This window comes from Balaenoptera acutorostrata, chromosome 14, assembly GCF_949987535.1.
Source record: "Balaenoptera acutorostrata chromosome 14, mBalAcu1.1, whole genome shotgun sequence".
In the NCBI taxonomy this organism is placed as follows: Eukaryota; Metazoa; Chordata; class Mammalia; order Artiodactyla; family Balaenopteridae; genus Balaenoptera; species Balaenoptera acutorostrata.
Window position 1 is genome coordinate 84,356,419 of NC_080077.1, and position 15,502 is coordinate 84,371,920.

At 37.0% G+C, this 15,502-nt stretch overlaps 1 protein-coding gene across 42 annotated transcripts in view; it reads right to left on the reverse strand.

Moving 5' to 3' along the window:
• RIMS1 (regulating synaptic membrane exocytosis 1) overlaps nucleotides 1-15,502 on the reverse strand; it is a 465,974-nt gene that overhangs the window by 63,768 nt on the left and 386,704 nt on the right. For 24 of the 42 annotated variants that reach the window (XM_057527863.1, XM_057527869.1, XM_007166651.3 and 21 more), the window contains one exon: nucleotides 897-1,132. The exons of 13 other annotated variants lie outside the window; for them this stretch is intronic. In XM_057527863.1, coding sequence (XP_057383846.1) covers nucleotides 897-1,132 — 236 coding nt within the window. The remainder of the gene's footprint in view (nucleotides 1-896; nucleotides 1,133-15,502) is intronic. 5 more of the 42 variants (XM_028168809.2, XM_028168792.2, XM_028168759.2 and 2 more) reach the window with 2 other exon arrangements.

The following is a 15,502-nucleotide window of genomic DNA, read 5'->3' on the forward strand; positions in this document are numbered from 1 at the left end:
ATTTCATGGAAGTTTTTAGTCTAAGTAAATTCTGTGCCAAGACTTTCACTCTTAAGGAACAATAAACGGAACTAAGATTATGGCAGGAGAAACAGGTGCTGACAATTTAAATCAGTTCAATATTTCACTTACCTTCAATTTTCCATAGTGCTAAGCCTAGTAATGAATTATCTAACATGTATGATCAAATGTCATATAATTTTAGGCAGTTTTTTGTATTTGATAATACACAAATAATCATCCTCCCTTCTGTTTGCTTTTTTCTATATACCTTGAGGATATAAAGCTTTTAAGATTTATAAGCAGTAGAAAATGTTTGAAACTCAAATTTGTATTGACATTATTCTTTGCATGAATCCACTGACCCATTTTTGTAAAGTAAAAATAACTGCTGGGTTTTTACTTGCATTGAAAATAGAACAGTCACAGTTCAATTATTACATTCACACAGCCCCCTGAAGACTGTATTTCAAGTTGCACAACTGACCTTCTTTTCTAAAACAATATGGAGATAGCCTAAATTAGAAGTAATTGTATTATGGAACATTTTGAAAAGGAGAATCCTGTTGCTTTTCTTGCATTTCCATCAATTTGGTTCTTTAATACTTCTTTGCATTTCCTTGCATATTTGTAAACATGGCTTTATTTTTTTTTTTCCACAAAATACCTGACCACTTTAGGGATTGACAAATGATACCTGGTTAGACAGCTGTACAGAAAAAAAAAAAAAAACAAAACCCACACGTGGAACAGGTTTCCAGAAACAGAGAAACAAACGTTCTTTGTAAAGAAGAATCCATACACTGTACAATCCCATCCCAAGCCATTGCATGAAGGTTGACATTCGTCTCTCCAGCGAGAACTTGAGACGTGTAAGTTGAATTCACTTCACTCACCTGTTTGGCTTAGCTGGGATGTGCTTCTACTCCTTCGAGACACGATGGCAACCACTTTGGCACTCAGGCTGGACCTCCTTTTCTTCCCACCTGTTCCAACAGTGCCCACAGCCGTGTCCGACTGACTGCCATCATTATGCTCCAGTGTGTACATCTCTCCACTCACGCTTGTGCTCTTGGTGATGGCTCTTCCTGAAGTCCCCATCCGTCTGCCTTGCATTTTAGGGGTAAATGAACTATATTTACAAAGTAAAAACATATATGCATCCATAAATTACAGGTCAGCATAATCAAAACTTTAAATCTAACTTATTTTGAAATAATCCAGGCAAAATTTTAGAGGGAAAACCCGGCTGAGTAGTAGTCCTACAGCTCTGAATATTCTAAGGTCATATCACCGCCCCCAGTATTTATTTACCAGATGTACCTTGAAACAAGAGCATTTCAAGGCAGCGTCGTCTATAAACTCTTTGAAGATAGTAAAAAGCAATGCAACCGAGGCTACAGATGGGGAGGTGTCAGTGACCAATGTTATAAATAATTCCTCTGTTACTTTCAGAGAAAAGCTAAAATAGTTCAATCAGTGAGAAAAGTTCATATACATGCCTGAGGAAAAAATATCGTTCAAAATGGATACTCTTAATTTGCCAAAGGACAAGGTTTAACTACCAAACGTAAAATAGATAGCTAGTGGGAAACAGCCGCGTAGCAGAGGGAGATCAGCTCGGTGCTTTGTGACCACCTAGAGGGGTGGGATGGGGAGGGTGGGAGGGAGGGAGATGCAAGAGGGAAGAGAAATGGGAACATATTGTATATGTATAACTGATTCACTTTGTTATAAAGCAGAAACTAACACACCGTTGTAAAGCAAGTATACTGCAATAAAGATGTTAAAAAAAAAAGTGAAACCAGTTTGAATGTGTTTCCTAACTCTGCCACCCTCCTTAAGTCTACTCTTAGTACCTGCTTTTTCTACTATTTTACTAGCACAATTCTGCTGAAGGATATACAGAAATGACAGCATTTGGTCAATTTCACCATCATAATATCCATCTTCAATCAAACACCTGCAAGTTTGTCATCTCTCATCAATCTCCTTAGCACACTCACCACAGTGGTTATTGAAAACCTCTCTTCAGTGATCTTGTTTTTACCTTTACAGTAAAGTATGGATAAACTAACATGTACTGTTTTCTCCACATTATTCCCATGAAGACAGAATTACATCACAACTCTCCATCTGTATTTTAAAAATCACTGCACAAAAAAAGACTATTGTGAAATTTTAGACAGTGTTGTTTAGGTTATAGAGAAGTTTGAAAGAACAGGGAAATGTTTTCTATAATAGTTCTACTATGAAAATGTATCCAAGATGAGCTAGGAAGATTCACAAATTTTTTCATGGATACTTAATTACAGACATGAAATGTTCTACAATGTCAACAAATAAAAATTCTGAAAAAAAATTAGAGAAATCTATACAGCAAATGATTACCATTTGGAGGGGGGGTGAATTAAGAAGTTATGTTAAAAAACGTTTTGTGAATAAGTAAGACACAATTTTTCCTCAAAAAATAAAATATTTTGTTTAGAAGCTCAAAAGTATTCTTATGTGATCTGAGGACAGTGCATAGCTTCCTGAAGAATCTAGAACACCATATTTTAAGTGGAACGTGTTAGGGCATTTTCCATTCTTCTGTTAACCTAACTGAGGGGAGAGGTTTGCAGGGGGGTCTAACCAGCCAGATTAATTAAATCAATGTGAAGGTCATAGTCTTAGCACAAATCTACTTCTACTCTCCTATTTCTTAGCCTTTTATTTGTTCTGCTTCCATTGCATGGAAGACTCTTCCTGTCATTTAGATGTGCCTGAATCCTTCAAGATGCACTGTAAAGCTTTCTGCCTTATAAAGCTATTCAGGGTCTCTGTAGAACCATGACTGCTGCCTCCCAGCCCTCTGATATATTTTGTATCGGTTACGTTAAGATTTGGATAGTTTATATCAGCACACACCTTATGCATCACTAACATTTGCAGCATTCCTCCCATTGCTGTGAACTGATGAAGTTAAAAAAAGTGATTTCTCACTATACAAATAGACTGTGATATAACCCACCGTTAAAGACCAAACAAATAAAAAACCCACCTTTCTTCTTTGACATCCCCTCTCCTAGCTACTGACCTTTTGCTGAAGAACCTGAGTTGTTTGTATGTCCTCTCTGTCTATTCTCTTCTGGACTAAACAGAAGCGGGCTTTGTCCCTGCCGCTTCCCCCAATAGCCTTTTCCTTTCATCAAAGTCACCAATTATTCCATGTAGCAAAATCCTGTCGTTTCTCAGTCTTTACCCTCTTGACCTCTCCATACACCATGCATGTGACAAAGCGTTTGCTTCTTTTGATCTTGAGATGCTTTATTCTCATAGATTTTCCCACCTAGTGCCTTCTGGCTGGACATTTATTCTTTTTCACCACGAAACACTGGAGCTCTTCAGCCCTCCCAACCCTGACCTCTATTCCCCACATAAGACCTGCTCCCTCGATGTGTCATCTGGTCCCAAGCTTTACATCCTTCTATGTGCTGCTGATTCCCAGGGTTTCTCTCCACCTTGTCTCAGCCCTCAACTCTAGATTTACGTACCTACTTGTGAACTGCTTGGGTTTGTCTGATAAGGCTCTCAAAAATGTGTTCAACCCAAGGGAAAAACTGCTCCTTCTCTAAACTTCCGTATCACATTAAAGACACCCCAATCACCCAGTTGCTCAGAGTAGAAGAAGTGCCTCCTTTCTGTTAAGAAAAAAATATCTAAACTTGGAAATGAGATTAAGAAAAAAATTGCCTTACATGTTAATGCCATGTTTAAGGATTAACTAATAAGCTCTCTAAGGGCCTAAGGGCATTTGACTCTCTAGGGGAATGGAACATTTTTTGACTTACTATTTACTCTTATAATAATTACGGTCCCAAAATTTTATAACTCTGTAAAAGTTAGATGTTACTTTGAAGATAACTGATAAGGAGCAAATAACCACTACTTAATAGTGAGGATAATCTCAAGGTTAGGGTTTTACTGATCTAGAGAACATTATCCAGTTTTGAATGAAGTGAATAATGTTTCAGCATTCCCTTTTGCTGTTCAATGACTATATATGTATGTCTATATGTACATCATCTTAGGAACCAGCTTGTCACCCTGTCAGTTTTCTCACTAATGAGTTAAAACTTTGACATTTCCTATCTGTTCTTCTAACAATTATGTTTTAATTTTGAGAATTATGTTTTGAGAGTGTTGGAGGTCCCATCAAAATGCCCAGACGGACTTCTGCTGGACCTCTGAGCAGGGTGCCCCATGAAGGCTCTGAGCCCAAGGATGCCCTTTCCTGGCTCCTGGATTTAATATCAAGAGGCAACAGAACATTACTTTCAGTCTCTGTTTTCTTTTTTTGACTCTGGTTTTGTTTTGTTTGCTGCTGGTTCTGGTTCTTGGTAAATCTGTCTCTTCTTCTGCTCTGTTTGTGATGGATAATACGTTCCTCACCAGTAGCAGCAACAATAGGGAATCCGTCTACGGATGAAATCTGTTGGATGGCAGACCTCAGGGATGAATTGAGAGCTGGGTGATGGATGACAGAAAATCCTCTTTGTTTGGCTTTTTGCATGTCTGGTCGTTTGCATGCTACAAAAGTTCACATCATTTAAGAAAATGTCTTGTCCACACTAAAGAACAGCCCTTTAAACTCTAGGGTTAGGTTTCTGTGTCAATTTCTGTCTATGTCCAAGTTGATAAAACTGAAACTGCTAGTTCCCTTTGTGTTTAAAAAATAGCCTTTTCCGGACCTCCCTGGTGGCACAGTGGTTAAGAATCTGCCTGCCAATGCAGGGGACACGGGTTCAAGCCCTGGTCCGGGAAAATCCCACATGCTGCGGAGCAACTAAGCCCGTGCGCCACAACTACTGAGGCTGCATGCCACAACTACTGAAGCCCGCACGCCTAGAGCCCGTGCTCCACAACAAGAGAAGCCACTGCAATGAGAAGCCTGCGCACCACAGCGAAGAGTAGCCCCCGCTTGCCGCAACTAGAGAAAGCCCACGCACAGCAATGAAGACCCAACACAGCCAAAAATAAAAATGAATAAAATAAATAAATTTATAAGAAAAAAGTCTTTTCAATTGGTGAAAAAAATCTCTTACTTTCTCTGCACCCTAGGGATAGTGGTTTGGGCAGACAGATATTAACTGAACAGAGCTCCCGTTCTGATTGATCTACGTAGACCAATGAGTACTTACATAATTCTCATACAGTTAACTAAAGAATTCCCAGAGAAAAAAAGAAACTGAACTTCTAATACTTTGAATATGCTTGTCTTTCAAGAAAAATCCATTTTCAAGAAATGGCTAACTCAAAAGAATTTTAATATAAGAATCTAAATCCACAATCAAAGTGAATCCTTTGAGATATCAAACTAGTTTGATACATTTGACTTAAAAAAGCTTTATGAAAACCACGATGAGAGGCCACTTCGCATGCACAGGACAGCTACAGTAAAAAAGAGATGTCTACAAGTGCTGATGAGACTCTGAAGCAACTGGACCCTTCATACACTGCTGGTGGGAGTGTAAAATGATGTAGCTGCTTTGGAAAGAGTTTGGCAATTTAGTTAAACATAAACATAGTTAAATTAAACTAGAGTTGCCATACTACTCAGTAATTCCATTCCTAGGTACATCCTCAACAGAATTGAAGACATATATCCATACAAACACTTCCACAGGAACGTTCAGATCAGCATTATTCATAACAGTTAAAAAGAGGAAACAACCCAAGTGCCCATCAACTGATGAATGGAGACAAAATGTGCTTCATCCATACGATAGAATATTATCACGTATAAAAATGAATGATTCATGTTACAAACATGGATGAAGTTGAAAACATTATACTCCATGAAAAAAGCCAGATACCAAAGGCTACATACTGTATAATTCCATTTAAATAAAATATCAGATCCAGAGACAAATGTGGATTAGTGGTCACCAGGGGCTAAAGGAGGGGGGAGGGGCGTGATGCAAAGGGTTATAGGTTTCTTTGGGGGAAGATAAAAATGTTCTCGAATTACACAGCAGTGATGGTTGCACAACTAATTGTGAATATGCTGAAAACCACTGAACTGTACAATTGAACAAGGTGAATTTTATGGTATGTGAATTATAACTCAAATTTTTAAAAAACAGCGTTATGTCTTATTCCAGATTTTATCAGTGTAGTATGTAATACAAGCACAAAATTTTATTTTATTGTTTAAGATTTAGGTTGGTTTTCTCATAAACAGACTAGTTAATCTGAAATTCCTATATTTTCTATATTGATTTTACTTATTGGATAAGCTAACATTTCTTCCAGTAACATTTAAGATTGTGAAAATGTAGAATTACATAATAAATAAATTGACCTATAGCTCTGAAAAAACTCTGATATCAACAGTAATTAAGTTGGTTGGAGTGTCAGCTTAAACATAATCCAAGTGATTAATTAGTTATACAGTGGATTTGCCTTTGGATGATGCAAAGCTTTATCTTCATTTTTGCAACTTTATAGGATACTGTGGGTTGTAAGGATGTTTTATTTTTATTTATTTAGTTATTTTAAAGTTTTTTTAATTGAAGTATAGTTAATCTACAACGTTTCAGGTATACAGTAAAGTGATTCAGTTATACATATATATGTATATATATATTCTTTTTCAGATTCTTTTCCATTATAGGTTATTATAAGATATTGAATATAGTTCCCTGTGCTATACAGTAGGTCCTTGTTGTTTATCTATTTTACATATAGTAGTGTGTATATGTTAATCCCAAATTCCTAATTTATCTCTCCCCTGCCCTTTCCCCTTTGGTAACCATAAGTTTGTTTTCTAGGTCTGTGGGTCTATTTCTGTTTTGCAAATGTTTCATTTGTACCTTTTTTTTTAGATTCCACATAGAAGTGATATCATATGATATTTGCCTTTCTATGTCTGACTTACTTCACTTAGTATGATCATCTCTGGGTCTATCCATGTCACTGCAAATGGCATTATTTCATTCTTTTTCATGGCTGAGTAATATTCCATTGTGTATATGTAACACATCCTCTTTACCCATTCATCTGTCTATGGGTGGGCATTCAGCTTGCTTCCATGTCTTGGCTACTGTAAATAATCCCGCAATGAACACTGGGGTGCATGTATCATTTTGAATTATGGTTTTCTCCAGATATATGCCCAGGAGTGGGATTGGATCATATGGTAGTTACTATTTTTAGTTTTTTTAAGGAGCCTCCATACTGTTCTCCACAGTGGCTGCACCAATTTACATTCCCACCAACAGTGCAGGAGGGTTTCCTTTGCTCTACACCCTCTCCAGCATTTATTATTTGTAGATTTTAAAATGATGGCCATTCTGACTGGTGTGAGGTGGTACCTCATTGCAGTTTTGATTTGCATTTCTCTAATAATTAGCAAAGAATTATTGTGGAGCATCTTTTCATGTGCCTGTTGGACATCTGTATGTCTGTATGTCTTCTTTGGAGAAATGTATATTTAGGTCTTCTGCCCATTTTTTGATTGGGTTGTTTGTAGGATGTTTTATTATGTCTGCTGTAACTTGCTAGGCTGCTTCATTGCTTGCATATGACAGACAGCCTGTTATGCTCAATTAGCTACCTCCAAGTTTTCTCTACAGAATAGAAGCTTAGGTTAAAAGTTGCAATTAATATGGATGGTTCATTCTAAACTAGAGAAAAGTGACAAAACTATGTGACATATTCAAGGTAGTAGATGTGTTTTTATTTATCAAAGGAAAAGAAGGAAATTGTTTCTTACAGTAAAATACCTGGAATATGAATGAGGAGAGTAAAAGACAAAACTTGGGTGAATACATTAAATTGTCAAAGATTTGAGGAAAAGTGAATTATTTACCTGGTTTATTGTAGTTTTAAACAGTAAGTCTAAAGAGCAAAAAAATAGAACTTTGACTATCTCTATTTGATGGAAATATTCATAATATAATAGGGAAGATCTATGAGTCATTTACTGAAAAATATTACATTAATGCAAGATTAGAATTTAGTTTTATGTTAAAATGACTAATTGATCTTAAATATCTAGCTGAGAACAAATTTTATTTAATCAGGGATGGCCAGCTTACCATTCAGTGACAAGAGTTGTACTTCATACGTAGACCACACACCTACAAAGGCTGCACAGAGAACCAGTCTAGTATTTGTTCCATGGCTTACAGGGTCCTGGAACTACAGGTAATGAAGAAGGTCATATCCTGAACTTCAGCAGAATTTGGGGGACCTCATATTGGTAGGTGCTGCAAGGAAAGCCTTGTGGTGATATTGCTTTGGCCCAATTATAAATTACACATATGACTTGGTGTGACGAAACTCACCATAATATGGCAAAGGTGGGAGGATAATCTATACGCACTGAATCAAATCAATTATGTCATCAGTATCAAGATACAGCATTCTTTTATGGATTTTTAAGAAAGAAAAATGCTGCTAATTAAACCATGTCATGCCATCAATTGTAAAATACATATGGATTTCATATATGATAAAGTACAGACCAGTGTGCATTGTAGAATCAATGAAATGATGGTAATAGACAGTGTAGAAACTCATTTCACACAAGAATTTTTTTTAAAGATTGATAAAATAAAATTGAAATATCATGAGCTCATGTTCCCTAAAATAGACAAAAAAGACTTTGTATTACCCATAAACATGCAAGGGATCAATCATATAAGCAATCAAATCTGTACCTTTAGTTGCAAGATTTTGGTTCCTTATTCTAATGTAAGGTGGCTGGCATGAAATATTGGAATAGAATGAAAAAATATGGGCCTGACACAGCCAAAAAAAAAATAATAATAATAATAATAAATAAATAATAAATAAAAAAATTTAAAAAAAAATGGGCCTGAAATATCTTCTCATCTTCAGAAAGTAAGGATGCTTTCAGGAAAGGCCTAGGAGGTACTATGTAAAGATGATTCCCACTCTTAAATTAATGACAAATTTAGCTTAAAAACAATTATAATCAATTTCTATATCTTCAACACACCAAAAGAACACAGAGGCCTATCATGATTCCACAGTAAGCCTAAAAAGGGACAAGTAATTTAAGGCATATTAAAAGATGGTTGTAATACACATAAATTCACTACACTGTTTACAAAAAATGCTAGAAGTCAACTCAAATGAATTGAGTCCTACACTTTAGTTTGGATCAATACACAAGTTACTAATCACAAATGGTCAATACAAAAGGAACTTGCTGATCAAGAGACCATCCCCAGGAATCTAGCTCATAATTTCCAGGAGTTAAAATTCTGGGCCTGTTGACTGATAACCAAGATGGCATCAAATTTCCTAAGCACGTCTAGTGGACCTATTTTGATAGCAGGCATCACTTAGAACCAAGGGGATGTACTCGAGTTAGACCACTATTTATATTCGATCCCTTCAAATGGCCAGACCTTTACAAGTAGTTGTCTCTGTGTAATTCTTATTGAATTTCACCTGCACACAACAGTGGCTTTACATATGAGGCTGTAAGTACTCTTCATATTGAGAACTTACATATTGTTAGTTTATTCCTACTTATTTAGTTTATTTCTAATTCATTTACCTACTTAGTTTAATTAGGTATTAGGTTTATTCCTAGGTATTTCATGTTTCTGATTATACTGTATTGATGTATTTTATAAATTTCATGTCCTAATGTTTGTTGCTGGTACATAAAAATACAACTGATTTTTATATACTGACCTTGCATCTAGTGACTGCTAAATTCGCTTATTAATTCTAATAATTTTGTGGCAGATTCTTCTAAGTTTTTTATATGTGCAATCATATAGACTGTGAATAATGACAGTTTACATTCTTCATTTATAATCTTTATTGCTTTTATTTATTTTTCCTTGCTCTACTGCCACACTGCCAGGTCCAACACTGGCTAGGACCATCCAAATAATGTTGAGCAGAGGTTGTGAAAGTGGCTTCAGTGAACTCAGGGGAAAGTGTTCAGTATTTCCCTATGAAGTATGATGCTTGTTGTAAGGTTATGGTAGATTACCTTTATCATTTTAAGAAAATTCTCTTTTTAGTTCACTAACATATTTTATCATATACGTGTAATGAACTTTATTACAATTTTTTCTGTGTCTACTGTGATCATGAGAGGATCAGAGGATTTCTTTCTTTCCTTCTACAATGAATTACATAGAGATAATGTTAAGCCAGTCTCTCACCTACAGAACAAAACTGTTGTCTTCATAATGTATTCTCATTCTCTCTCTCAACATTTCTCTGTCTCATAGAGATGGATAGAGGCAGACAGACCAACAGATAGATTGCCCTGTGACACAGACCGGAAGCCTCCCTTTAACCAGACACTGCAGGCAACACTGGCCTGCGGTGCCCGAGATCATGTCCAGCCTGGCTGGGTCCCGACCCACAGGGGCTCTCCAGGGAGGCCCCACCACGGTCGACCAGACCCCCGATGTTCAAAAATGCCCAAAAATCCCACAGATGGAATTTTACAAAGTGATCTCTTTCTCTATCTGGATTCAATTGGCTAAATTTTTGCTTGAGGCCTTTTGTCTCTTTTAATGAGAGATTTTGGCCTATAATTTTCCTGTCTTCTCCTTACCAAATTTATCAAGTAGAGGCTTGACTCACAGAGAGAGTTTGGAAGTATTTCTCCTCTTTACTCTCTGGAAATATCAGGTCAGACTAAGAGCATTTATTCTTTAAATTTTTGGAACAACTTACCAGTGAATCCACCTGGGTCAGCAGTTTTCCTTGTGGGGAGTTGAAAACAATTATAGGATCATCCTTAAACATAGATATAGGACTCCTCCGTGTTTTTATTCCTTCTTATGTTAGTTTTAGTAAGCTGTGCTTTTCAAGGAATTTGTAGATTTCACCTAAGTCAGGGTTAGGTAAATTTATTTTGTAAAGTATCAAATAGCAAATATTTTAGGCTTTGTGGGCCAAACAGTCTCATCTTTGTTATTGTAGTGGGAAAAGAGCCCCAGATGATATATAAACAAATGGGCACAGATGTGTCCTAATAAACCTTTATTCACAAAAGCAGGCAGTGGGCCAGATTTGGCCTGTTGGTCAGTTTGCTGACCTTGATCTCAGATATAAAACTTATCTGCATAAAATTGTTCCTATCATTTAAATATTTGGTCACCTGCACTGATACCTCCCGTTTTCATTCCATGATATTGGTAATAAGCCTTTAGTCCGTTTACATTTGAGGCAATTACTGATACGGCCAGAGTTAAGTCGACCATTGGCTGTTTATTTTTAATGATCACATCCGTTTGTCCTTTCACCTCTCCTTTTTACCTAGCTAGATTAGTTAGGCATATTTTCCTCCACTATTAGGATCTGAGTTGTGCGTTCTTCTAGTATTTGTTTGTGGCTACTCTCAAGATTAAAGTATGCACCTTATCAGAATTTTCCTTAAGTTAGAAATGTTACCACTTTTAGATAATGCACGAACTTTACAGCAGCTTGATTCCTTCACTCCCCTCCCACCTTTCACGTAGGTATTTTATAGGTGTTACTTGTACACGTCTTAACTACCACTGGGTACTGTTGTTGTTACTATTATTATTACTAACTCTCCCTGGTTGTTGTTGTTATTACTACTATTATTACTAACTCTCCCCCGTATGTTGTTGTTGTTACTGTTATTATTACTAACTCTCCCCAGTATGTTGTTGTTGTTACTGTTATTATTACTAACTCTCCCCAGTATGTTGTTGTTGTTACTGTTATTATTACTAACTCTCCCCAGTATGTTGTTGTTGTTACTGTTATTATTACTAACTCTCCCCAGTATGTTGTTGTTGTTACTGTTATTATTACTAACTCTCCCCAGTATGTTGTTGTTGTTACTGTTATTATTACTAACTCTCCCCAGTATGTTGTTGTTGTTACTGTTATTATTACTAACTCTCCCCAGTATGTTGTTGTTGTTACTGTTATTATTACTAACTCTCCCTGGTGTTCTCTATTCCTTCCTCCAGCTTAGAGCTTCCAACTGGGGACGTTTTCTCCCAACATGAAGAGCAGGTCTGCTGGTGATGATTTCCTAGCTGTTTCATTCATGTATCCGTGCACTGTCTGAAGGTTATTTTTGCTGGGTAACACGTACTAAGCATAAACAGTGGGTTGGATGTTTTTATTTTTTCTTGCGGCATTCTTTCCTTTGGTCATTCCATTGATTTGGGGCTTTGATAACATCTGTTGAAATTTCAGCCAAAATCTTACTGTTGCTTCCCTGAAGATAATCTCTTTTTTCCCCCCTAGGATTCTTTTAAGAAAAGATTTTTTCTTTAGTTTTCAGTACTCTGATAATGATATTGCTAGATTTGTTTTTCTCTTCATATATCTTCGGAATTTGAAAGGTCTTTGGATTTATAAAGTCGGAAAGTTCTCGGCCAGCCCTTCAGGATTCAAGTATTGTTTCTGCACTTCCTCTCCTTCTGGGACTCGGTTACACACTCAGACCTTTCCATCACCTCTCACATCTGTCCTGTTCTCCTGAAACTTCTCTTCTTTCTCTTGTGTCAATTTATATACTTACCACTGACCAGCTCACTAATTCTCTGTTCTGCTGTTTCTAATATGCCATTAATTAATTAATTAAACCCACCTATTAAATGTGTTGTTAGGGTTTTTTTTTTTTTTGGTATTTTTTAGTTTTAGAATTATTGCTCAATTTATAAAAATGGATTCCAGGCCTCTGCTGAAAGCATCCATTCTCCTTTGTTTGCTAGAACATACTAATCATGGATATTTTAAGGTCCCTCTCTGAGAACTCTATTGTTAGTTTTTAGTTGGTTGGTCCTCTTTTTATTAATTTAAAAGTTTTAGCTTGCCTTGTAAATTTAAATTAGATGCCAGACATTGTGGGTGAAAACCTACCTACAGAGGCTCTGGATGATATTATTTTCCTCCAACAAGGGTGAAATTGCTTTTGGTTGGCAGAGAGAATGAATCCTGTTCCTGTTCAGAGCTGGGCTTGAAGGTCTGCCCTTACTCGTAGTGTGTGGTAGTGTGTGACGCTTATTCCCAGTTTGGTGCTTCTGGAATTTGTCCAGGACACCAAAGTGTTTCCCACGCGCTTGAAGTGGATGGGCCTCTCCCAGCACCCGGCAGCTGCTGGAAGGTCTGCTCAGAAGTTCATCTTCCAGCTGCGGCTGTTCGGTTAATTTCTCGGTTAATTTCTGCGCCTGCACAAGCCCAGCAGTCAACAAATTAGGGGAATCTGTAGCAAATTTCGGGACCCTCCACTCACAGTTTCCAGCTTCTTTGTCAGTTCCTGAACTGTGACATCTGTCTCCTCAGCCTGGGGAAGACGATGCTTTTTGCTTTGCTCCAATATCTTTGTCACTGGGTTGCAAAGTCCCTCCATAGAAAAAGGGGTACATGTGGCATCACTTTGCGTTCTTTCCTTCTTTCAAGGGTTGCGGTCCCTCCAGTTTCTTTGTCTGCTTTGTTGCTTCCAAGTGCCGCCAAATAGTTTTTTATTTGTTTGTTTTTTCCTGTTTAGCTTTTGTAGGTTTATAGGCGGGATCATCCGTCTGATACAAGCTGTCCTGTCACACCTACAGCTGGAAAGGCTGTGTCATCTTACTGCTTATTTTCAGATAAGATTAAAATCATCCAGACCAGTGATGTTATCCAAACCGCCACATGATTAGTAATGAAGATGTATGTGTTATGATTGTGCTACAGCAATGTATTTCTCTGCAAACTACACAGAGCAGTGTTTTCCAAATTGATTCCTATTTACAGCTCCCAGAAAGCCTGGCAGACCATTGAGGCTTCTCCTCTGAGCAGATGTCAGCTGCTCCTCTGAGGTATGAAACATTGTTTCAGGATGTCCCAGGTCTAGAACTTTCCCTGGTTCTCACAGATCCTAGGTGCACATTTTTGATTGGGCTTTTTAAGGCTGTACCATTTATTTTAGAGAACTCTACATTATATTCAGTAGCTGAATAAGTCAGTGTCTCCTCTTGGTATTTCTCCTCATTTTAGTCCAGATTTCACTGAATTTGAAGGCTTTTTTCTATAGTTTATAATTTAAGGATGTAGTTGTCTCCTAGTTTCATAGTAGATGAACTTTTCAGTCTTTTTCTTACAAAATCTGGGTAATTTTCAGTTGGCAACTAGAGAGGAATAAAAACATCTGTCCTCTGTAATCTTCAGTTCTGTGATCATGAGTTCTATGTAGGAAGTGAAATCAATACAATTGATGACTGATTTGAACACAAATTCTCAATGTGAGTAATAAGCTCCCAAAGGTGTTCATTGGCTCTTGGTGGAGGTGAGAGGGATAAAAAGATCTCAGATAATACTGTGGTTGTGGTCCTCTAAGGGGCCACAGTGTACAAACACAGAGTACCTGTGAGGTTAAAATGTCATGTGGGGAGGGCTTTAGGGAAAGAGCGTCCAAAAGTCTCCTTGGGGGTTGATAACGGTACAAAGATTGAGAAACAAAGCATTAGGAGGAGGGTTGGGGGGAGTTAAAACTAGGGCAGCTTCCAGCTTTTGACTTGGGAACTAAGTATATAATGGGGTAGAAAAAATGTAATTACTCTGTTTAAATATTAAATAAGTCAATAATTTGTTTATTATGTATTCTAAGAAATGTTTAGGGGCCTTAGTGACTACAAATGATGAGTTAAACATATATCCATGTATTTCCAGTCTACCATAAATTCAGTTAAATATATATGCGTACACACACACACACACACACACACGGTTCAACAAAAGCTGGTGTACAACATTCAGTAAATAGTGAAACACTAGAAAGTCATCTCTCAAAAGGGAACCCTCCTATATTGTTGGTGGGAATGTAAACTGGTGCAGCCACTATGGAGAACAGCATGGAGGTTCCTCAAAAAACTAAAATAGAATTACCATAGGACCCAGCAATCCCATTCCTGGCCATATGTCCGGGGAAAACCATAATTCGAAAAGATACATGCACCCCAATGTTCACGGCAGCACTATTTACAATAACCAAGACGTGGAAGCAACCTAAATGTCTATCAACAGAGGAATGGATAAAGAAGATGTGGCACATATATACAATGGAATATTACTCAGCCATAAAAAGGAACGAAATTGAGTTATTTGCAGCAACATGGATGCAACTAGAGATGATCATACTAAGTGAAGTAAGACAGAGAAAGACAAATATCATATGGTATCACTTATATGTGGAATCTAAAAAAATGATACAAACAAACTTATTTACAAAACAGAAATAGACCCACAGACATAGAAAACAAACTTATGGTTACCAAACGGGAAAGGGGGTGGGGGAGGGATATATTAGGAGTTTGGGATTAACATATACACACAACTATATGTAAAATAGATAACCAACAAGGACCTACTGTGTAGCACAGGGAACTATACTCAATATCTTGTAATAACCTATAATGGAAAAGAATCTGAAAAGAATATATATATATATATATATGTACAACTGAATCACTTTGCCGGACACTTGACACAT